This window comes from Budorcas taxicolor, chromosome 10 (genome assembly GCF_023091745.1).
Source record: "Budorcas taxicolor isolate Tak-1 chromosome 10, Takin1.1, whole genome shotgun sequence".
Lineage (NCBI taxonomy): Eukaryota > Metazoa > Chordata > Mammalia > Artiodactyla > Bovidae > Budorcas > Budorcas taxicolor.
In genome coordinates, this window is record NC_068919.1 from 14714453 (window position 1) to 14740057 (window position 25605).

At 41.0% G+C, this 25605-nt stretch overlaps 1 protein-coding gene across 3 annotated transcripts in view; it reads left to right on the forward strand.

The window, feature by feature from the left end:
• Window positions 1–25605, forward strand: part of MAP2K5 (mitogen-activated protein kinase kinase 5) — a 262225-nt gene that overhangs the window by 173155 nt on the left and 63465 nt on the right. For all 3 annotated transcript variants that reach the window (XM_052646192.1, XM_052646193.1, XM_052646195.1), the window contains 2 exons: window positions 20322–20348; window positions 20660–20692. In XM_052646192.1, coding sequence (XP_052502152.1) covers window positions 20322–20348; window positions 20660–20692 — 60 coding nt within the window. The remainder of the gene's footprint in view (window positions 1–20321; window positions 20349–20659; window positions 20693–25605) is intronic.

Below are 25605 nucleotides of genomic sequence, written 5' to 3' on the forward strand. Positions count from 1 at the left end.
TCGTCACGCTCTTCCTTTGTGTGACACTGGTGATGTTTTCCACATCCCAGCCCAGCCCCATGTGTTCATACAGAGGTTGGAAGAGAGGCACAGCCTTTTCTTGATACAGTGTTTGAGTTTTTGGATTCAGTTAGTTATTTGAAGTAAAGGATGGAGATGAAGGGTGAAAGTATCTAATCTAGATCATTATTTTTGCTAAGCAAATAGGTGGACCCCCACTTTTACATTGATATGATCTTGAGCGGTTTTGGGGTTTTTTAAATTTGTCCTTTCTATTTACATTTCTAAGAAAATAAACTATCCATTATGTTACCATTGCTGACGATAATCTCTGTGGTAATTTTTGATTTTTATTGTAGAAGGGTGTTAGCACTTAAAATGTTAAGCTATTCTGTGGTTTGAAAATGGTTCCCCAATGTGTGGGGAGAAAGAAGTGAAATGTCTAGAGGGATGAAAAATGAATCGTTTGACTGTTTTCCTCTGGTTGATGCTCACTGTTTTTCTGGCATCTTGGTCTGTACAGGCCAAAGTGCCTGGAGGCATGTCTGATTTAAAGGTGGTGTTGGTCTCTGCTCTTTAAGCATCTATTAACTTGCTATTATTATGCAAATAAGTGTTGTATTACAGATACTAATTTATGCATGGTTAGATTATGCAGATGCATCACAAACATGGTTATTGAATAATAGGATGGGGCTCATTCTCTCTCCCATCTTTATAAGCAGTTTTAAACAAATTCTCCTGATACCCATGTGAACATTTAAAGCCCCTTCACACACTGAAATGTCTCTTCTGTATCCTTTTTCTTTTACAGTTAAAGCCATCAGATAAATAGAGGAGAAATTGTCCAAGTTGTTAGGTTCAAGAATGTCAGTCTCACTTTTCAAATGTGTAGGATTATTTGTTTAAACATAATCTTTTCCTTAAAGAGAAGCTCTGAAATGTAATCACTTGGCATGCATGCTCGAATTTAGTGACATTTTAGTGTATACAGCCTTGCTGCTTAGCTCTAGGTAGCCCATCAAATTAAAATCACATTTTCAGGATTTATAGCTCATTAGAATATTTATCTTGGTAAGCCTCTTATTCTGTCAGTAATTTTTAAACAATTCACTGTTTGGCCAATTTATGCAGTCCCCTCATTTTGTAAATGAAGAGGCGCTATACAACTTAACCTCTCAAACAAGTCTTAGTAGAAAGCTTGTAAGCCACGTAGAAAAAAATACCAAAGTTTGAGAATATAGCTGTATTCTTGAGATTCCTAATGCCTAGAGTATTTAATCAGTGAAATTTGGATAAGTGAGAAGTCTTAAGAAACGATTGCCTTTGCATTTGACAAATGAAGCTTTGGAAGATTGGTCGAATTTGGGAAGAAGCTGTCTCCTTTCCCAGTATTGAATGTGTTAAGTGTATGTTTACTGGATCAGTCAAGTGGAAGTGGAAAACTCAAATGTGCTGCACTCCCTAGTTAGCAATCACTATTATGCCAGAGTGAGGGGAAAACTGTGTTCCTTGGGTCATGATAGAGTATTGTCACCAAACTGGGGCTTTGAAGTAATAGAAGTAGCTTTCAATGCCATCAGGTCTGTTTCTCAGGTCTGACAACCAGAAGTTTGTGCCCTTCATTGTTGGCATCAGTAATGCCTTTTGATGGACTTGGCATTTGTTTTACAGGCTTTGTACTGTATACTGAGGATTGGGAAAGGATACTTTATAAATTCCTCTTCTACCCTGACCTTTTGCCTTCAGATAAAACACATGAAGAAAAATAAACATTTTTATAGTATCGCAGGGACTGGATTATGAAATAATACCTTCTGTTAGGCCCGTATTATCTCATTTGAACCCCGAGCCACTCTGTGAGGTAGCCTCCCCTCACACATTGGGCAGACAGGATAGCTGATTTGCTCACTGTTGTACCGTAGCTGGTTTGGGGCCATTGAATCCCGAGTATAATGGGCAGGAGTGAATCGCAAACTCTCAAGATTGGAAAGGGATCTCAGACAACATTGAATCAGACCTCTCCATAGTATCTCTGAAAAGCAAACAGTTGAACACGTCTAGTGATAGGAGACTCACTAGTTTACAGAGCAGCCTTAGAGTCAAATCTTGATTTACCAGGCTTAAGGACTGCTGCTGCTGCTGCTGAGTCACTTCAGTCATGTCCGACTCTGTGCGACCCCATAGAAGGCAGCCCACCAGGCTCCCCCGTCCCGGGGATTCTCCAGGCAAGAACACTGGAGTGGGTTGCCATTTCCTTCTCCAATGCAGGAAAGTGAAAAGTGAAAGTGAAGTTGCTCGGTCATGTCCAACTCTTAGCGACCCCATGGACTGCAGCCCACCAGGCTCCTCCGTCCATGGTATTTTCCAGGCAAGAGTACTAGAGTGGGGTGCCATTGCCTTCTCCGAGGCTTAAGGACTACCTCGTCTCAATTATTACCCACTAGTCTGCTCCTTGAACACAGGAGAGATTTTCACATATCCTTAAGGTCTCAAAGTTTTGCATCCCTTCTGTCCCCAGGGATGGTACCGAGTCAAATCAGGACACCAGATCTCAGCTCTCCCCACTAGTGGGAAGCTAAGGAGACTGGCCTCTTTGAAAGAGCTCTAGACCAGGAGCCAAAAGATTAGGGTTAGAACCCAGCTCTGGAATTTCCCTGGTGGTGTAGTCATTAAGAATCCATCTGCCAATGCAGAGGACACAGGTTAGACCCCTTCCCTGGGAAGATTGTACATACCATAGAGCAACTTAGCCCCTGCGCGAAAACTACTGAGCCAGAACCCAAGAGCCTCAACTACTGAGTCCTCTGTGTGGCTACTGAATGTGCCTAGAGCCCATGCTCCAAAACCAAAGAAGCCACCGTGATGAGAAGCCTGTGCACCACAACAAAGAGTAGCCCCCACTCTCTGCAACTAGAGAAAGCCCACTCACAGCAACAAAGACCCAGAGTAGCCAAAAAAAATAAAAGTAAAAGAAATAAATCTTAAAAAAAAAAAAAAAAATGAACCCAGCTCTACCATAAGCTTCAGTCACCGCAGGCCTTAATTCTTGCTTTGTAACTCTTGGAGGCCTGTTTCCTCATCTCTACAATGAGCCTGTCTGATTAGAAGCATGCAGAGCAGATGAGATTATGGATATAAAACCACCTGGGAAAGTACAAAGGGCCACCCTGCTGGCCCTGATGTGGGACTGTAGCCCAAAAGAGAACTTATGATCGTCAACCGAAGGTTGCAAGAAGATGTGTACTCAGCCTGCCAGCTGCAGCTGGAGCAGAGCGTAAAATGAGCAGAAGGGAAGGAGGGGAGGAGAGGCCAGCTTCCAGACTCATCCTTCCCCCAGCCCAGCGTCAGCGCCGCTGACAGCATCGTTAGCAGCGACTCCTCCTGCCGGTGACACGGAGTGTACCCGGTGGGGATGCAGATGCGGGAGGGGTACTGGGAAGATAGCCGGGAGAGTCAGTGGCCTGGGAACCACATAAAGGTTAAAGGGCTGGATTTCCGTTGAAATAATCATTCTCCAGGAAACATTATCGTTTGGGGGGTTGGTTTTTATTTGTTATTTGAAAGCACTATCTATTTTAGTTTCCTTTAGGCCTTAAAGTTGTGTAGCCTAATTGGCATGCAGTTTAAGGCTCTATGGAAAAAAAGGCTAGGAGTCATTATAATTACCCAGCCTTATTACTACAGTTCATAGTAGGGTGAACAATGACGTCGGAACTACCTACCACCTTTCTGACATTGAGCTCCAGAGCGCTCGCTGTTATGTGACTCAGGCTATACATCCCACCTGCAGGAACTATTATTTCCAGCCTCCAGGTGAGCAGACTGAGTCTCCAAGTCTCCAAGGCGTCTTGCCTTGGGGATGAGTTGGTACAGTGAGAGCTGAGACTTGCAGGTGACTAAACTAAATGACTGGATCTGTGAACTCTGATTTTGGTTGGCTGTTGAAACCACTGCCCTTCCTCCCTCTCAGCCCCACCAAGCCCTTCTCCTCGCTCACCTTCTCTGCCCTTGGCAGACCTTCTGTGTAGATGAGAAGAGTTGTCCCATGGAAGATGATGGCAAAACCATTCCCCTGGAGCCTCCCTGCTTTTCTCACCATGTGTTTAGCAGGGTGACGGGGGATCTGCAGGCCTTGGAGCTCTCACTGACCCCAGTGCCATTAAACTCTGGGTGCCTGTGAAGCATATTCTGAAATAGCATAATGAAAAATCATGGTTTTAAACATCTGGTAAAGAGATAGTATCTCAATTTCTTGAACAGTTTAGCTGTAATACTCTTTGGGAACAATGTGCATGTCCAGACATGGGTGGGAGCTGTGTGTAGTTAATCGTGTACATCCAAATCCAGTTGACTTAAACAACACAATGGTGGGCAATGGTTGGTTTAATGACACCGTAATTTAGGGGAAACAAAAGAGACTGCCTGCTAAAAATTGTTGTCCTTCATTCAAACTTTACAGCCAGTGCCCTGCATTAGGGCAATAGTAAATCCATTAAGGAGACTTCTCAAGGGTTATGTCGGCTCTGACATTTGAAAATTTGGTAAGCAAGATGCCACAGGAAAGTGAAGATAATATGGATACACATGTATTTAAGGTACTTTTGCATGTATAAAAATGTTCTTCTTTTGGCTACATTTCCTGATCTTGGTTAATAAATTACATCAAAATGACCTGAAGTTAAAAAAGGGAAAAAAAATCTGAGCAAATAGTGCCCCTGGTATTGTAAAGCTTTGAATGTTTTCACACCCCATTAATTTATTACTTCTCTTTCTTCATCTTTAAATTTCATTTTTTTTTCAAAAATTCCGACTCCCCGCTGCTGCAGTGATTTTCATCTTGTTGTTAATTTTCCCTGCTCCATATGGAGCTCCAGACATTTCACCTGGAGGCTGTACTAGATTTTGCTGTAGTGATCGTACTTCCGGAGGCCAAAACTGTCATTTAGGGTTCCTGGTGCATCTGTCTGCGCCAGGCTTTTCACTGGCATGGGAGAGTGTGAATAACAAATTGGATGCACCTGAGATTCAGATGATTAGTGTGTTTTGTGAATCTCTACGACTTGTAAGCAGATAGCTCTGGGGGTGGCGGGGAGGGCTGAACATCGACTGTGGGTGAATCTGTACTCACACCTTACATTTGGGGCTTTTCAAGGGAAGTGCAAACATCCTAGGCAGCCTGAGTGCAGAGAGAGTAACAAATATTTCATCCTGCCTTGTCATTGATTAGAAAAGAGCCTTTAATTTCATTTCACCCCATGTTGTGATTAATTTGCATTCTTTGTCAGAAGTTAATGGAGTTTTTTATGGTTCACTCTGAAATCCTTGAAGACATCAGACTTGATCTGATGTTTATACAACCGCCAGCGGAATTTTTTCGTTTGATTGATGGCAAGCTTGATGTTATTCCAAACGGCTTTTTAAGCTGTTTTTTAAGAATTATTTGAATAAAATTCAAGCAAGATATTGTTGTAACGATCAAGATTATCTGTTAAAAATCTGTTTCAAATAAAGAAGATGATAAGTAGTAAAAAGGATCAAAAACATGAGATATAGTACATGGTGATGTTATTTGTTAAAATACATAAGAATGGCATTCAAATAAAATATTGCAATATGTAGAGATCACTTTTATTGAAAAAAAAATACCATCATTTGGCCAAATAGAATAATTAAGGCCAAGGTAGAAGGAATGTCTGCATCTTTGGGATTAAAAATCTTTACAAGTGGCGATTCTCATTTATTCTGCCACCTTTTGCTACCAATGTACAAAGTAGAGATCTACTGTTCTTAACTCAAGGAGACAGGGTCTGTCAGGCCTGTTAGCTGAACAAAATGATGACATATTACTTGTCTCAATAAAGAGGCATTCTTAAATCCCAATACAAGTTAAACATAAGTGGATAAGATATGTATTCTTAATACATATAACATAAGTGAAAGATATGTATTCTTAATAGTATAATGACTGGCCTTTTTCACAAGATAGTAGAAATGAAAATATCCTGTTCTTAGAAAGCAAAACACCCCACTTGTTCATGGGTTACAGGAAGGTGTGTTCACCCCTTGAACACTGTATATCAAAGTATGAAGGAAGCTATAGGGGGCATGTGCTTAGAACCCCCTGCTGCTGATCAAGGAAATATGTTTTGCAAATGCTTTTTGATTACTAATACCATTTGTTTGATTGGGGGACTCTGCCTTGCTTCAGCAGGTTCTGGCTTTTCTGTGACTGCTGCTAGTGAGACTTACTCATAGGTCAGAAAGCTACTTATCTGAGCACTTTCACTTAAAACAGATTAATTTATTTGCTGTATCTGAAAGTTTGCTAAGTAATTGGGTGGTTTTAATGGAAGTTACTGCTTTCTGATCCTTGTATTAACGTGATCTAAGGTCCTTTTTATTATACGCAATCCATATTATTGACCACAGTTGCCCTGTTTTCATTTAAATGTAAGCAGCTTGTCAAGTAGAAAATATTTTAACTTGGCTTGGAAACCTGCTATTTTAATATGTGTGAGTTTTTTTTTTTTCAATTGACGGACTTTTAAACATATGTTTATTTTGTAGTAATAAATTGTGTTCTGAATAGAGTATTTTTCTCATAATAAAGTAAAAATATATGTTCTTAAAACTATTTTAAAATAGTGAATGTTTTCCAAAAGTTAATGTCAAAATACAAGAGTTTTTACTCCTACTTTTATTCGTTTTAAATTTCTTTGAGTATATTACTACTGATCCTAGCTTTGATAATTTCGTGTTGTCTTATATTGTTAGTGATAGCACACTATCACTATCACTATCTTATATATGTATTAATGTACTGATAACATCTAGACCAACCTTGTATTGCAAAATTAAACCTAAAAAGCTTGCCTTTTTTGAAAAGAGGTGTTCAGAATCTATCCTTTGTTGCATGAACTTTTTGAATTTGAACGTAAAGGATTTTAGTAAATTGTAAGTATCCAGTTTTTTCTGTGAGATCTCTAGTCAAAGAGAGAAGTAGCAGTGGGTAATTACCCCAACTTCAAATTACAACCTTTAATTGGCAAGAGTCCAAAAGAGTGATATGTGTGCAGTTTTATTTTTTCAAACAGATTTCTAGCTTACATGTTTTAATTCATTGTTTATTTTCACCCTCACTATTTAGGATATAGACATTTAAAATATACTGACATTTGAAGCCATAAAATCAGATTTTATGTTCCATAAAATGCAGAGGTGAAATTTAAGTGATACGAAGATGTTTGCTGATGCACATTTGCTTCTTCCCAGGAATTTTTAAATTGCCTCTGTCAAATTTTTCTCCCAATGCCTATTTCATACTTATAAAGATATTTCATAATTTTATTTGCTTAGCCTATGCTGAAGACGGGATGTGGATTCCCAGTATACCTTTAAGGTAGAGCAGAAATGGAAGAGAAATCATCCCCCAAATGTGGGTAGCTTAGAAATGTGAAACTTTCAAGATAAAGTACTTGTTAATACCTCAGCTAGGTTAGTGATTCCTGTCTTTGTCTTTTTTTAAAGCACTAACCCAATGTTGGTTTGTTTCTATAGCACCTTCTAAACTATTTTATGACATACATTTCAGTTTACTTGAACACGTATTTGTCACTGAGCATCTACTCTGTCCAGGCACTGTGCTAAGCACTGGGAGTAGAGAAATGAAACATGTTGTCCCTGCTATCAAAGCATCTAATGCAGTGGGCAGAAAAAAACATAAATAAATAGCAGTTGATATAAAAGGAACCCTACAGGAGATGGTATGCTCTGGCCTAACAAGTCAGAGGTCAGCTCACTTGAGGAAGCCATGGTTTCACAGGGTAGATGATGCTTGAGCTGAGGCTCTAAGGCTGCTGCTGCTGCTAAGTCGCTTCAGTCATGTCCGACTCTGTGCAACCCTATAGACGGCAGCCTACCAGGCTCCCCCGTCCCTGGGATTCTCCAGGCAAGAACACTAGAATGGGTTGCCATTTCCTTCTCCAATGCATGAAAGTGAAAAGTGAAAGGGAAGTCACTCAGTCGTGTCCGACTTTTAGCAACCCCATGGACTGTAGCCTACCAGGCTCCTCCATCCATGGGATTTTCCAGGCAAGAGTACTGGAGTGGGGTGCCATTGCTAGAAGGATGGAAAAGAACTCCAGGCATTCTAGTCAAGAGAGTCATTTTCTCTATCCTTAAGAGAAAGGTCTGAAGCAGCATGTTATACTTGGTTTCCTTACAGTACTTCAACTCAGTAAGTTCACTACTGCTGCTGTTACTTTTATCTCCCTTATAGTTTGGGAATTTCCTTAGATGACTTTTAAAGCAACACAAGGAGGGAAAGTAAGAAGGGGAGGGAAGAATGACAGAGAGAGGTACTGTATCAGGATGGAGCCAGCACATGTGGCAGACCCCAGGTCATGAACTTGGGCTTGAGAATTTCATGACTCCCTTTGAGATGACTGAGAACCAATCTGAGGTCAGAAATCATTGCACTTTTAAAATGTTTATTCGTTTATTTTGAATTGTTGGTTGTGCTGGGTCTTCATTGCTGGGTGAGCGCTTTCTCTAGTTGCAGGGACTAGGGGCTACTCTTTGTTGTGGTCCATGGGCTTCTTATTGCAGGGGCTTCTCTTATTACAGAGCACAGGCTTCAGTAGTTGCAGCGCGCAGGTTCGGTAGTTATGGCTCAAGGGCGCTGGAGCGTGGGCTCAGTAGTTATGGTGCACGGGCTTTCGTTTCTCTGAGGCATGTGGGATCTTCCCGGATGAGGGATCGAACCCATGTCCCTTGCATTAGCAGGTGTGTTCTTAGCCACTGGACTCCAGGAAAATCTGGAAATCATTGCATTTTAAGATTTCTACCCCTAGGGTCTGGACTTCCCAGATGGTGCCAGTGGTAAAGAATCCGCCTGCCAATGCAGGAGACACAAGAGATGCAGGTTCAATCCCTGGGTCAGGAAGATCCCCTAGAAGAGGGCATGGCAACCCACTCCAGTATTCTTGCCTAGGAAATCCCATAGACAGAGAAGCCTGGCGGTCTGTAGCCCCTGGAGTCACAAAGAGTCAGACAGGACTGAGCATTTAGCCTAAAGTCAGTTGGCACATGCCTCTGAGGGGTTCTCTGCCACCCTTCATGAATTTGACTTGGCTAGACTGCTGGGGAATTGTGGGGGTTGTCATGATCAAATGACCTAATACCTAAGAGAGCTCTTTGAAAAATATAAGTTGGTAAACAAGAGCAAGGTAATATTAGTATTATTTATATTTTCAGAAAGTACTTTAGGGATTTACCCATGTAACTCTGAAAATATATGACCATGTCTCACTCCAGGTAGGACTAAAATGAATTACTTTTCTGATCCCATAAGAGCCTTCCTTTACAGTCTTTCTTTTTTCAGTTATAATCTATCATTAACAATCAGTCATTAATATATAGAATTATATGCAGAATATAGTAATTTTTAATTCAATAACTGGGAACCATTATTCTTCTACAATTTTTAAATAACCAGTTTAGCCCAGAAATAGAATTGAAGCTTGAAGTAGAGAATTTGGTGCCCGGTCTGGCTTTTATGAGTGACGTCACTGCCTTCTTTCCCTCTGAGACTTGTGGTCTGAAAGGCCAGTCATTTTTTCCCCCTTTGGTTTCACTGGTGCTACTTAATGGTAGCATAGAATTGTAGGATGTGAGGCATTCTTACAATGGTCTAGTCCAACTCATTTACTTTATAGAGGAGGACATGGGGGTCCATAACTGTTAAATGACTCACTGATGATTACCAGATATTTGGCAACAGAATCAGACTATCCCGTGCTCTGGAGGGCTGGGGTGCAGGGAGAAAGTGAGAATGGCTATCCTTATTTTACACGCCCATCCACTCAGGTATTGCCTCCAACCAGCGTGTCTTCAGAGATGGAAATTACTGTCCTAGGATGCTCCATACCTGCTAGGTAATTACGGATCCCTTAGAGGGAAAGTGGTCCTCAACAGCAGTAGTAGCAGCAGCAACAACAACAGGCAAAGACATCAACTTTTATTGTACTCCAGTGTTTTATTTAACAACATTCAGTATAGAAAACTTAGGTAGATTTGGAGCTAGGGGCTCATTGGCATCCAAGTTAAAAGGGGGGCAGACCTGGCCAAGCTTTGTTTGAGTACAGATTACTTTTCAGATGTTTAACAGTTCTGGATTAATGCCAAGGGGCTTAGGAATTCTTCCTCAACTAAAATGTTAGTGATGCTCAGAACCCAACCCTCTTTACTGCCAATGAAACAGACAAGCTAAGTTCATTGAAAAATCAATGAGTTGCCTAAAAGGAGCAAAGAGCTGATTCGATTTAAGCCTGGAGATTGCCCAGGACACACCAGGTGGAAAAAAGGGTCACAGTGACTGCTAAAAGCTAAGAGAGGAGGCAGTTGTCTGTTTATGCACCGAGCCGAGGTATCGAGGGAACCTAAGGCAACCAATTACAACCAAGTGTGGACTCTTATGCTATACACTGTCAGGGTCTATAGGTGGTGACCAACATGGAGAGAGGGTAAGGAAGGCTGGGGAATGTGACAGTCTTATGAGGAAGGAAGCTCAGATGAAGAGAAAAAGACCAAAGATGGTAATGGAGCTTGTTTTATTTCCTGTTTAGAGATCAGTTTCAGAGAGCATCATTCTGGGCACGAGGAGATCTTGACTAGTTTGGTAAAATACAATAAACAAAAGAACATTCCCACCTAAAGGTCTCCCTACAGCCCCTGCTCTCTGGACAGCCCTGTACCTCCTTGGTAGCCAGGCAACTGGAAATGTTCAGTGACTCAGAGCAGAGGTGACCGGGGCACAGCAAGCGACACACCCAGCAAATGACGAAGGAAATCACTGTCGGTATATGGTTTCTGCCCCGTGACTCATGCAGAGCTAACCTGAGTTCTGGTCCTGGCTGTTCCTATCAGTCGTTTGACCTTTTTTTTTTTTTTTGAGACCTCAGTTTCCTCATCTGGAAAATGACTTGGCAAAATCATGGGAAGACAAGACCTAGTGTAGGTGGACATCCACTCCCTGACACATATGTGCATACACACACAGATACATTGAAATGAACTAAGAGATATTTGGCAAACAAGGACTGAAAACTGCTGGGCTAGATACATCTGTGGTCTCCTTTCATTTTTTTATTTTTATTTTTTTACCACACTACATGACATGCGGGACCTTAGTTCCCCAGCCAGGGATCGAACCCATGTCCACTGCATTAGAAGCACAGAATCTTACCTTAACCACTGGGCCACCAGGGAAGTCCCTGCTTTCATCTTGTATGAGCAGTTTCCTCCTCTTTTCCACACCTTCAGCCACCTTTCTCATCCCCATCTCCTAAATCCTTTCTTAGAATTTATTGAAACTTTATTTTGCCCATATCAAAATATGAGAGGTGTGATCCAAAACTCTGAAACAGAAGTCAGCTTTCTTTAGTTCATTCTAAATCTATGACTTCTCTTTAAATCTGTTTTGAATTTACAGTCAAGCCAATAAGGCATTCATTAATTAACATGGTTATATGTGACTGTATTTCAAGATTTTCTTTTCTTTCCTAATCCTGTAAGAACCACATATTGGCTGCAATTACAGCTTATCTCAGAATCTCAGCAGGCCAAACCATGTTGTCAGATACATCATGTTTGTTTGGTTTTTTTGTTTGTTTGTTTAAGGAGCAATATGTGGGGTCTTAGCTCACAAAGAAAACCTTCCTTGCAATGCCTGAAAACGTGACTTGTTGTGGGCCTCATGGGGAAGCTGTCTTAGAAATTTACAGCATCCTGAATCCATCGAACTATATTTCATACAAATATTCAGTTTCACATAGAGGTGAGTGCACGCCCTGTGCTTAAGTCTCATCTCTGTGGCTAAATTTTAGAGAACTTAAAAAGTCACTTTGTTTTTTGTGGACCAGCAAGCATATATCTTATCCATCATCTGGGTCCTAGAGTCTCATAAAGTGACTGGCATAGAGTAAGATCTTCATAAACATATATGAATTGATAATTTAGTCTAATTTTACTTTTTTACATGTTGACATAGCTTGTTTTAGAATCAGAAGAAACTAAGAATCAATTCACACACTTAGGCTTTAAATTAATAATTTCATCACCTTCCATTGTCCATACTTCCACTCTACCCTGCCAGCATCAATACGTGAAGAATAAAGCCTTCCAAAGAGACTCGATAGTTGTCTTCAGATATTTGAGGATTCTCTGTAAAAAAGGATGTGGATTTGCAATGTTAGGAGGATAGAGCTGGAACAGAAGGTAGGATGGGCAGTCAGAAAATGCGTGGACTCCCCATTACTGTATGTATTCAAACAGAAACCCAGTCAGCAGGGGTGTAATGATGGAAGGATTCAAGAGTCAGATGGAGTGGAAGCTGTGTCGGATTAAAGAACCTTTTGGGTGGCTTTCAGACACTGAAAGACTGATACATTTTCTATCAGTTACAAGGGAAAGACCACAGGTAGAAACTTCATCAGACTTGTCTAGATGCTGTGATTGGTTTAATCATCTGTTCATTTTGACTCTCAAATACTCTGTCAGTGTGAAACAGATAAGAAATAGAAGAATACAGGAAAGAAGTAATTTTTTTCCAGCCCAAAACTTAGGCATTTCTCTGTTTCTCTCCATTGAGCCGACTATGTGATATGGCTGTCAAAAATGTGAATATCCTTGTAGCCTCTATGAGATTCTGCCAAGAACAGTGTCCAGAATAAGGTGATCTAAGCCAGTGCAAGGTATGTGTTCAGGCATAGGCATTGCACTTTATGAGGAATGTACCTATACAGCACCACATTCAGCGAAAGGTAGCTTCAAAGAAAAATGTGAAATCATGCCTGGGTGATTCTTCCAGAAGTTTCTGGTTCAGGTCACTGAAAACCCAACTCAAAGTTGCCTCCATCACAGGGGAAATTTATTGAAATACATGACCGAAAAGCTAAGTATTGCTGGTTTTAGGTAGAACCTTATCCAGTAGTTCACTTTGGGCTCTGATCTTAGTAGGCTTCTCCCTTCACAGACCAAGAATGACTATAGAGCTTCTAAGGTGACCTGCTTCTCAGTTTTGAAGGGAAGAGCAGGTCTCTTTTTCACCTCAAGCAGCCAGAGGCAGTAAGTTTCAGTTTGATTGAATCAGTTTAATCCCTGAACTCGGGGCATGTAGGCAATGCCAACTAATTTAAGGCTGAGCTACATGCCCCACCTCTAAAGCTGGGGTTGGAGTCGTCTTCCCATGAAGCTCATGGGTTACTTAGAGGCAAGGGGATGTTTGTTCGCATGCCATTAGTAATGAAAGGGAGAAGGATAGAGGGCAGCCAAACATAGCAAATGACCCCAGGAAGAAAATGGGATGTTTGTTGAGGAAAGAAAACATTGTTAAGACATGACAGCTGTTTTGAAATATGTGAAGAGCTGTCTTTAGACTTAATCACTGCAGCTCCAGACCATGATCGTATCTTATAGGAAGACATATTTGAATTCAGAATTAGAACAAATGTCCTAACAATTCAAGCTACCCCAGATGGAATCATTGGAATCCTGGCACTGGAAGTCTTCAAGCAAAGACAGAATGGCTCTCTGTCAGGAAAATTATAAAGCCAATTTCTACGTGAAACAAGGAATTGGACTAGGTGACCTCTAACATCATTCTGGATTCTGTGGCATGTGGAGGATTTAACCTAATAGAGGTACAACCTAAATGGTGACTCTAGAAAAACCCTTTCAGATATTTTGCCACACTAAAATAGCTTTTGCTATATCCATTTAGTCAAGGCTATGGTTTTTCCAGTCATGTATGGATGTGAGAGTTGGACTATTAAGACAGCTGAGAAGAATTGATGCTTTTGAACTGTGGTGTTGGAGAAGACTCTTGAGAGTCCCTTGGACTGCAAGGAGACCCAACCAGTCCATTCTGAAGGAGATCAGTCCTGGGGGTTCATTGGAAGGAATGATGTTGAAGCTGAAACTCAATACTTTGGCCACCTGATGCAAAGAGCTGACTCCTTAGAAAAGACCCTGATGCTGGGAAAGATTGAGGGCATGAGGAGAAGGGAATGACAGACGGTGAGGTGGTTGGATGGCATCACCAACTCAATGGACATGAGTTTGGGTAAACTCCGGGAGTTGGTGATGGACAGGGAGGCCTGGCGTGCTGCAATTCATGGGGTCGCAAAGAGTCAGACACGACTGATCAACTGAACTGAACTGATAGCAGATTTATTTGACCATAAAAAGTAGAATGGACAACAGGCCTTTCTCAGAAAAAGCAACACCTCCTCCTTCCCCTCCCCCTCCCCCACAGAGAGAGAGAACAGATATTCTTAAACTAAGACCACACCTTTTTTTGTAGCAAAGAAAACAGTTTGATGTAGCAAACATCTCAGATCTTCTTTGAAATGCAAGTATTCAATGGACTCCTCAGCCAGACCTTGTACTCTGAGGGAAAAAGGTAGTTTTTGCAACTCACATTGGTCATGTTGAACTGTGATTCTCAGCTCCTGCTTTTCTCACAGAATTGAGGTCTGAATATTGAAATTCTCATTATTTGCCCAGGAAATGATTCACTCTGGCTCCTGTACCCCTGGGCAGGGGAGGACACGAGCTGTGTCAGTTTTAAATACACAAGGGATAAAAGAGTACAAGCTGGCCATCAGGTCCTTTTCTTCCTACTCGCTGACCGGCAGACCCAGCATGTGAATAATAGCTGCGCCGCACCTTGGTGCTCCAGCTGTTGTATGTTGTGTGGAAATGCATTGTCCTTGATGCTTGGGGACGCAGTAAGAGCCAAGTGATCTAATTTATGGCTGTGATGATTTTCTGCCTGGTCCCATCTGAGCTGTGCCCTCCTCTAGGCTCCTTAGAGCCTTTCTGTCTGCCCCAACTGTTTGTCAAATTCAGGGATATCTATTTTGAACTTTTCAAAACTGGTCACTCCGGAATGCAGCACCCTGGCCCAAGTTTGGGATGTGAGGCAGGGAGAACATGCCAGTGAGTGGATCTTAGAACACAGGGATCACATGTAACTTATTTGTCCTAACAAGCTATGCCGATAGATTCACAGGCATGATTAGAACTTGAACAAGGACAGAGATTGATGAATAGGGGAGATAGAGCACAAGTAAACCATATTTGTTCATTTTATATTGTTAGAAATAATATGTTTTATTCATTTATTTTGTCTCATAATACATTCAGTTAATCTAAAAATATCAGTTTGCCAAAATTCCCATTTATAGTTAACCAGGGTAAATTTTGTCCTGTTCCTTCTCAAAAAAACAGCCCTTTGTTTAGGCATATTTTAAGTTACCAAGCATTGTGTATTCAGTTTGTAAGGGATTTCCCTGGTAGCTCCGAGGTAAAGAATCTGCCTGCAATGCAGGAGACGCGGGTCAGATCCCTAGGTCAAGAAGATCCCCTGGAAAGGAAATGGGCAACCCACTCCAGTATTCTTGCCTGGAAAATCCTATGGACAGAGGAGCCTGATGGGCTACAGTCCATGGGGTCACAAAGAGTCAGACATGACTCAGCAGCTCAGCAACAACAATAACAATTCAGTTTGTGGTCATGTGAAAGTGATTTTTTTTCTCTCTCTCTGAGGGCTTTTTGAGATTTGGGCACTTTTTTCTCAAGTTCTGATGGGTTGGAGGTGATGTGACTCCGTTTCAGCACCCAGCACAATACCAGATACAGTCAGACCGGATGTCTGTGTTAGTTCACCCTCTGGTAGGAAAAACATCTGTGCCTGAGTGGGAGACTCCAGGGTTGGGATGGATGCTTGGGCCCCTCTAGCTTATCTTTTCTAGACAAGAGCCCTGAGCCTAGTGAAAGGAGGGAGCTTCTGAAGCCATGAGCATCAGACAGGAATTCCAGGAATCTTTCTGATTCCAAAGCTTATGCATTCCCCCTCCCATACTAGTTGCCTCATGAGTCAGCAGTCAGTTCCAAGCCAGGTTCTGTGACCTTGGGCACTTTTCCCCTCTGAGCCTGTTTCCCTAACAGCAAAATGAGTAGATTAAACCAGATCTCAGAGGTCCCCATCTATTAAAAAAAAAAAAAAGGGTCATCATTCTTCATTTAGAATATAAAATCTCAGTTTGCTATAATACTTGTTTATGTTAATATTTAGCCAGAGTTCTAGCTTAGTACATCTGATTTGAAAAGAGAGCCCTTGCAAAATAACTACAGTTCTTAAAATTTGACATTTAAGAAGAGAATAGAGTTCAGCATCAAAAGCTAAAATGTGATACCAGGAGCACAACAGATAAAAACGTATCCTTTTAAAATTCCAGCTGTATGATTTAATTTTATATTTCTTTTTTTTCCCCTCTATTTAAGAGAAAATAACACAAGCTTGAAAAGCAGTAAATATGTAAAGAGAAAATTTGTCAACTGATATTGGAAGATCTGACCCAGGTCACACATAAATCTCTCCGACAAGAGCTGCAGGGCAAGCCATAATTTCAGAGAGTAAAAGAGAAAATGAAAGCTCGAGCTGGTATCTTCTCTAAGTTCCATAGGTGGATTCATTTTAGTTTTCTGATTGTGCTTCTGAATATAATGTAAAAGGGCTGGTAGCAAGGTCTGTCTACCATCGTGTGTGTAAAAAGTAACTCTCCAGAGAGAGAAGCATAATGTGAACCTTCCAAAGTTGCTTTTTTATCACCAGAGTCATTGACTAAATAATTGAGGCCCCGTAAGCAAACTTTTGCATCGGTAATTTCCTTTCCAGGTTCATTTTCCAGATTCACAGGTCATATTACAGGAGCTTTTTAAATTACCAGCTGTATGGTCCTCTCAAAGAAATATAAGACCCAACTGATATTTAGGCCTGCTTGTTGTGAAGTCATTCTTCCTCATTTAGACACATAAGGGTCTGTCTTATGTTAGAATGAAGCATCCCCTGTTAGTGTAGCTTAAAATCTTGGATCTAACAGCTGATGAACAGAAAAAAAAAAGCTATGCCCAGAAGAGAGAAGAGGTTTATCTAACTGGTGTTTCAAAATGCTGCTGGTTCTAGAGACTGAAAACCAAAGTCTATGACTGGAGCAATTATCATTCTGTTCTTTGTCCACAATTATTAGTTAGACATAGAAAACTCAGTATGAGCAAAATGTGTAGGCAGGAAGGCGGACTTGGACAAGTTATAAACAGCATCTCATATGTTGGGAGTTACAGGCAGTACATCAGCCCTAACAATGTTATTGTGTCCCTCTGAACTCTGCTCTCAGAGCTAAGCATTTGGAAGGCAGACCCAGAATAAAGAGAGGCATTCACGAAGCTAACATTTTATATTGAGAACCCTTAGTACCCCTCTTAATGTGCTATAAAACCCAGGGCTTCACTTTTTCATGAACTGTGTGCAAACGCAGAGGCAGTGACTGGAGGTTGACTTTGTTTGGGTCTGTTTTATGGTTGCTGCACCTGTACAGTAATGTGATCTTGAAAAAGGTAAACAACAAAGAGTTTAGCAGTGAAAAATACACCTAATATAAATACAGCCGAGTACATGGCACTTCAGAATTTGAAAAATATGACCCTGGCATTAAATTTTCTGGTGGAATTAACAGAGGAACAGAACATAGCATTACAAGGCTATATATCTGAGGCAGAGAAAGGAGATAATATATCTAACTCTATGGTCTATGTGGCATTCATATAAAAAAAAAAGCACAGTAGCTTTATTTAATTGAGAAAATGAATCAATTACAATGATGTTGTATCATCAGATTCTTGTGAAATAGAAGATATAAGTCACTCCATTGTGTAACAGTGTTAAAAAGTAATTGAGTATCTTAAGCACTTTGAATCAATTTCAGGTACTGGCACTGCTACCTTAATACAAAATTTATGAAGATGATTTCATATAATATGTTGCTATCAAAACCGTACAATAAAACTTGGTAACAATGTCTCTCTTTAAAAAACCTAGGCAAAACAGTATGGTTATAAGATCATAAAACAGGCTTTTGATATTGCTATTTCTCCTTTTCTTGTAGTAAAGAACAAACGTTAAAAGAGTACAGTTTTAAGTGGTCTTAAACCATGCTTTTAACCCAAAGAATGGGGCAAGGTGGAGACTTTTTCCTAGGTCTCAGTCTATGAGGAAAATTCTATTTAGTTCACGCAGTGGATGTTACTGGAAACCATGTCTCACAGTCCGTCCCTGAATTCATTTTGAAACATTTCACTTAAAATGTTTTCCTTGGAGAATTTGTAATCCCCCTGATTGCTGGAAATTTATGGAAAAACATTCTCTTTGATGTCAAAAAAGGTTTTCTAATTCTGTGTTCATTGCAAATAACTCTCCTGTTGGAAGTAGATATATCTCACTAAGAATGTTGGGGGCGTGAGTAATCTATGTATACTTTAAAAAAATACAGTTGGCCTTTGAACAATGAAGGGGTTCATCTGGGTTTAGTTTAGGTGGCCCCCTGTGTCTGAATATCTGAGATTCCTTCACATCCATGGATTCAACCAACCACGAACCATTGAGTACTGTAGTATTTACTAATGAAAACTGTGTAAGTGGGCCTGCACATTTCAAACCCGTGTTGTTCAAGGACCAACTGTAAAAGCAAGCACCAAAGATATCTCATAGGAGAATTGGCCTGGGGTGTTCATGATTTTTTTAAAGGTGCTGTGGCTTTTTACTAAAATCCTAACCACTCCAAGGTGGTAATTAAGAGCTGTATTCCTTTTTAATATAAGCATTTCCCTGCAGATCCTTATACAGAAACTAGAGGAATAAGAAGGCACAGTAATTCACGACAGTATTCAGTAGGAACTGCCAGAGTAGATTAAGACCCAGTCCACCTCTGATGGAAGTTTCAGGGAGTTGTGCCTGGGGAGGGCATGATTCGGAGCCAAGAGCAGGAAAGAGAGGATACCGTGTTCATTTAAGATAACACATGGGAAAGCACTTTTTAAAACACTCAAGCACTGGATGGGGGGGTCTTCTGATCAGCCATAGGGATGCAAAAGAAATGAAGAAACTTGGCTTCTGCCCTGGAGAAGCTTAACAGTCCAGTTGAGAAGAACCCGTGGGCCAAAACTGATAATTTATCAAATTTACCATTCCAAAGATAAACACATGTGAATTCAGTTGTTTTTAAGGAATGCTGTGATGTAGGCGGATATGCTGTTGGAGAGAGGGGAGCCTGGGAGAGGCCCCAGAACAACCACAGCCAGATCCTGAGGCCTTGGGCCTGCCCCAACCTCTGGGAGGCCCAGTTTTTCCCATTATAGACTAGAGATGACCATCCTTGCCAGACTCAGGGTGGTTGTGCAATCTAATGATCATGTGTATGTGAAAGAACTTTTAAAAGCACCATTAAAAGCATATAAGAAACTATTAATTAGTTTACCTATATTTTACCAGCTTGTTGAAGCCCAGTCTATCCCAGCAAACAACTGACCCCTTAGTAATTATATATAAGCCATGAAATTTTCCTCCTTAGGAAAGTTAATACCTGGGACTCCATTTTCATTGAGTTTGTAGTAACTGCAAGGCAGTTTTTTTAGGGGGGTGGTTGGAGGGGAGGGGACACTTAAGTGTTTAATACTTTAACTACTAAGTGGATGTTTTATTAATTTAGTGACTTTCTAAGAGACGTGGTGTATCGGTGTTAGCTGTGTGAGCATCCTGCCTCCAGAACAGGCATTCCTCTTTGACTCAGCTCTCTTCCCCTAAAAAGCAGTGTTAAAACTTGCATGCATTTGATTTTCCCAGAAAGCATTGCTGCCCTGGAAACAGGCTGGAGGAACTTTGGAAAAGGTGGAGTCTTCACCCACTCTTGAGTCAGAGGCAAATACTTCAACCACATAATTAAAGTTTTCTCCACAAAATAGGGGATTGTGAGCAGACACTGGCAGGAATCCAAAATTCTAATTTCTGACTATGATTTAATTTCAATTTTAAATAAATCGGTTTTTAATTTAAAAAGAGTGAGCTTCATAACATTAGCAATGATTGCAACATTAAGCCCAGTGTTCACAATCTAGCAATATAAAACATTATTTATATCTGAATCGTAAACAGCCTTTTGAAATGGATTATGGTTTTTCTCCCTATTCTAATACAACCTGGAGGGTACTAAAAAGTGTTGTGTGAAATTAACATTCTGCTGACTTTCGCCTATAAATGAGAAGCGAGCTATTAACATTTGTGTATTTTCATTATGTAAATTGTGTTAACACATGCCCACAAATTGCCACCAGCAATGCAATAATTTTCTCTCAGTGATCATAATGTGTCCAAGTGAGTCATTTTGATTATGACATGCTAATTACATATTGCCTTTTTTCAGATTCAGAAAAACCAGGGATCTTTAATGGTAAGCTTTATGAGTTCAGAAAAAAATTCACTTTTCTTTTTCCTGATGGCTGCTTCCTTTGCATGCTTGAATGCCTTGTTTTAAACTTAGCAAATTGCATTTTGAAGAAAATGCAAACCTTTAACTGCCTGTATTAGATTAGGTACCATTAGAAATAATAGAACATCCTGAGCATCAATGTTTTTATAAGAGTTTGCTGTTGTTGATTAATCTTGCTATATTTTATTGCATTAATGATTTTTTCTTTCCACTCCACTGTAAAGATATTGCATAGAGGCTAATACTTTTTCCTCTCTTCTTTCCCATTGCAGCCTCTCCAGCTTCTGCAGTGCATTGTTGATGAGGTGAGGCATCGTCTTATGTGCTTTCACTCCTAAAGTCATTCCTAATGGTGTGGAAAGCTTATATTTTGTTTCCTAATGAAGCACAGTGCCCAACATCCTCAGAGCAAGTTGTGTTGTATGGCTCTGAGCTGTGTTACGTGAACTGGCCTTGTCCTGAATCCCGCTCTTCTGATGCCGGCTGAGGCTCTCTGCCAAAACAGACTATCCTACAGGCTGGTCCTTGGGGGTATCAGAAGCCCTAAAGACAAAACACGATAATATTAATTTATCCTCTCTCTGGCCAGATGGGGATGGAGCCGGAAATTAAAGTGGTACCATTTTTTTTCTGTAACAGATATTTAAAGTCGTTCAGTAGACAAGGGTCAGAGTTGAACAGCAGAAATAAGCTGGATAAAATTTGTCCTCCTTGCTTTACTTACCCAAGGCATAGCAGAGTGACAAAAGTGTTGAAAAGCTCTAGGTCAACAATTCAGCTTTAATTCCTAATTAGGCATTTTCCCCTGAACATACTCCTGACTTTTTGTGCTTTTAACTGGTATTCTCACATGTTAAGTCACCCTACCTCTGATCATCCTCATCCATCAAGTTTCACTGTCTCTTTGCCTTCATGGAGTTAAGCTACCTGAATTTCATTCTCAGTCAGCTTTTCTACTTTTGACTCTGACTTTAAATTCCTTTTTTTCTGTAAATTAGCAGTCTTATGGTATACAAGATTCCAATTAAGAAACATTAATGTTTTGTAGAAACAGTTTTTCTGGGCTTGGGCTTGCCTGCTAGCAGTGTTTATTTTTTAAACTTTAATTTTACAATATTTGAAATGCTTGTAGTGAAGGCGATAAATGTTTCAGATAGGAAAGTTTGAAAGGAAAAAAATCGTAATTCATAATTATTCCTCTCAATTAAACATCTGTATAACCAGTTATGAGATTTGGGAGAAAAAATAAAGATCCTCCTAGGAAAAAAGCAAACACATACACATATCACAATAATAGTAAGAATGGGGCTCCAGCATCCTTAATGGCTGCATCAGTCAGTCCATATATCCCATGCAAGCCATAAACCATGTTAGTGCAAAAATGAAGGCATCATCCTGAAACAAATGGAGGCCCCATTATCTCAAATATCAGACAGACCTCCTGGATCTAACAGCTCATCAATGTCTTCTGTCATCTTAGATTCTGAAGGCATCCCATCCCCATCAGAATCCTCCTAATTAAACTGATTTTCCTGAGCTCCCCCTTCAGGATTGCTTAGGAAAGTGTCCCGGGAAATTCGGCCTACCCAGTCAAGTGCACAGCCTGCCACATTTCCTGGGCTCTGCTATTCTTGGTCTGCCAGACTCTTGGGCATCAGAATATTCAGGTACAGATATCTTCTCCAATAATACGGGTATTGCTGGAGAGCTCACTTGAAGATTTTCTGGATCAAATGGATATTTGTATTCCTTATTTAAAGTAGCAGTGATTGCTATTAAATGTAAAATATTTTACTTGTTTGAGTTGGGTAAAATCTTGAGACTTTTGAAATCATCATAGGGAGATTTTCTAAGGAGAGAAGGTCTGTGTGATGAAGGACAATAGCTTACAACTTAAACAGTATGTTTTTCTTTATAGTGCTTCTTCCTCAGGTGAGAGAAAGCTGTAACTTAGACATCTATTCCCATTTTATCTAAAAACATTGATATCTTTTTTTTTGGATACTTGGGAAATTCACATATATCTTTAAAACAAACATAAGTTGATCTTGGAACCAGCTGATGGTTGGTAATAAGAGTATTAGGAGTGAGTTGGCCAGATGACCTGCCTCAGGCAAAGTGCGTCATAGCTTCTAAGAAAGGAAGGTTTGGTGGGATCCTTTGATTACTGTGCTCATCCCGTGTTTGTCAGGTTTCTCATTGCTGTAAAACAGTGCTTCTCAAAGGGTATGGGTAGTTCAAGGACTAACTACATCAGGATTATCTAAGACAGTTGTTTAAAATGCAGTCTCTTGGACCTAGATCACTGAATTCGACCTTCTGGGAATGAAGCCCAGGAATCTATATTTTCCTGGCTTCCCAAGTAATTTTGCACAATAAAGTCTGAGAACCTCTTCTATTAATATAATGGCTAAATCTTCCCTTGTAGATCCCAGAGGACAATTAACTATCTATCTTCATTTACATCTGACATTTAGGGCTTCTATTTCTGAGTCAGTATAACCAGCCAGGATTTGAACCATCTTACTCCTTGGGCATGGAATATACCCCATTATAAAATGGCTCTCCAATGAGCCTATATTGTTTCTCTTAGGAAAAAGTTAACAATCGAAAAGGACCACCCTCAAAGGAATCTAATTCAGATAAGATGGGTATATTTGGAGTCATGTACAAAATAGCTAGTAAGCAAAGCCCAGTATATTTTATTTATTATTGTGTGGCTATACCTTGACCTCCTAGTGTGGCCTGCGAAGAATGAGGAAGTAGTAAAACAACATCACGTGGATAGGAGGCGGTGCCAGAGTGGCCAGGGGTGAACCTCAGGAGCTGGGAGTCGGGAGAGGGAACTGTGGGACAAAGCGAGTTAGCCGTTTTAGATCCAGATAGAAGACCCCAAAAGTTAAGCCAGAGGGGTAAGAGCCATGAACACGAAATCTGAACCACAGAATAGGAACTGGAAGGGCAGCCGAAGAACCGGGGGGCGGGGGGTGCAGTTTATCCAGCTTGGACCTGGCTAACTCAGCATGTGAGTGCTGTCTTAGAGTCGCCGTATTTGCCTCGGAGTTGCTTCTCTCAAAAGAGCTTCCTACTGTAAAACTCATAACCAGGTCCACCCCCAGTCCTTGAATGCCTGAACTGTAAAGCGCTGCGGTTTGCTGTCAGTCATGTATGTCTCTGTGTGCCGTGTTGCCTTGCCCATCTGATGTCTTTGGGAGATAAGGTGGCCCTTACTGTCAAAATAACTGATAACTGCTTTAAGCTCTGACATCAGTGAGAAAATTTGCACTTTTAGAAAGAATGTTTCTAAAATTTATTTGGTTTTGGCACCCTATTGATAAAGTGTGGTGCATATCATTTTTCACTGATACAAAGGTTTCGTTGTATCGTAACCTTTTCTTGATGACTCAGGTCCATGTTTTGAACACAGCACTGAACTAAACTTTGATGTACTGATGTCCTATAGGGTTACAGAGAATTGTGGGGCTCTTGCCTTTCTCTTTTAGTGAATTTCCGAGCCATTTTGCCTGTGTTATTTTGCTTTGGCACTCAGCAGTATGCTTGGGCTTTTTGAGTTGTGTAGAACCATTTGCTCCCAGACTAAATGGCCCTACAAGGGCGTGCTGATCTGCTTCATGCTTTTCTTGGGTTCTCTCTTGTGGTCACCTCTGTTTTCTGTGGTGACTTGCCTTGTTAGTGACTACTAACATTCTTGTCAGTGACTCCTTGTTAGCCTGATGATCTGATCGTCTTGTCTTCAGTCTTTACACTCCTCACAATGACTGATAGCAAAACTGAAAGGTATCAAATGAAACTGGATACCCAAGTGCTATGTGTAAGGTCAGACACACTCATCTGAGAAGAGCAGATAAGACTGATGAAGTAAAATGAGTGGACTTGTGTTCATTCATTTCAGCAGATAGTTCTCAAAAGTGCCGACTGTATACTAGCCCAAGTTGACCAGGCCATGCTCAGGACAGCCCCCAAGACCGGAGAGAATGGGGCTTCTGGGCAAGGCTCCCAGGTCAACTGCAAATTAGGTGAGTCAGGGTAGAAAGGCAGAGGCCCAGTCGCAGATCCCGGGCCAATGCAGTGTGCCAGGACCCAGGAGGCTATGTAGCCATCCAGAGTTCTCCCTAGTGCCTGGGCTCCCAGTTTGACTGGCAACAAAGGCCTGGCCACACTGGTGATGGTAGATGGGAACAGAGAGGTGATAGCTGAGTCACTGAAACCCAGGGCTGGCTGGGGCCAGCAGGAAATCAGTGAACTGAGGTGCTGGAAACTACAAAGAATGAAGTGGGGACTTCCCCCTTGAGCCTACCCAGCCACAGACTTGGAAAGGATAATGCTACGGAATTGAATAACTACGCTTCATCATAGGGGGCATACTGTACAACCCAGAAACAGGAGGGTTTGTTCTACCAGAAGAGTATGTGTTCTGGGGGTAGATTGGGAGAGGGCCTTGAGGAGATGTGGCATTTAAGCTAGGTCTTAAAGCATGAATAGAAGTTCACAAGGTCAAAAAAGGAAAAAACTAAATGTCAGACAGAAGGGCTTGAAACTGTCTTGCAAATCATTTTTGAGTTCACAGATGTGTTTCAGAATGTTCAGGATATCTAACATATGACAGCCAGAAAAAACGGATTATTGCTCTGAGTGTTATATGTGTTTCAAGCATATTACAGCTAAAAATGAATTTCTCTCTAACATCTGTAGGTCCTCAGCAGGGCAGTTAACAAATTTCTGATATATACCTCTGTTTACTTATTCCTTTTACTAGGAAAAAGCGAATTCCTGTAAGTCACGTGTTATACCTGATCAGAAGTATCTTCTACATGATAGGGTATAAAATCAACACACAAAAATCAGTTGTGAGGCTTCTCTACTGGTCCAGTGGTTAAGAATTTGCCTGCCGATGCAGGGTGCATGGGTTCAATCCCTGCCTGGTCCAGGAAGATTCCACATGCCATAGGACATCTAAGCCCACGTGCCACAGCTGCTGAGCCTGTGCTCCAGAGCCCATGAGCCGCAACTACAGCGCCCTCGTGACACGACCGCTGGAGCCTGTGCGCTTAGAGCATGTGCTCTGCCGCAAGAGAAACGGCACAGTGAGAAGCCCCCGCAGCACAACCAGAGGGTGGCCCCCGCTTGCTGCAGCTAGAAAGAGCACTTCTTCATATTAGTAACCCAAAGTGAAATTAAGAAAACAGTTCTAGTTAGT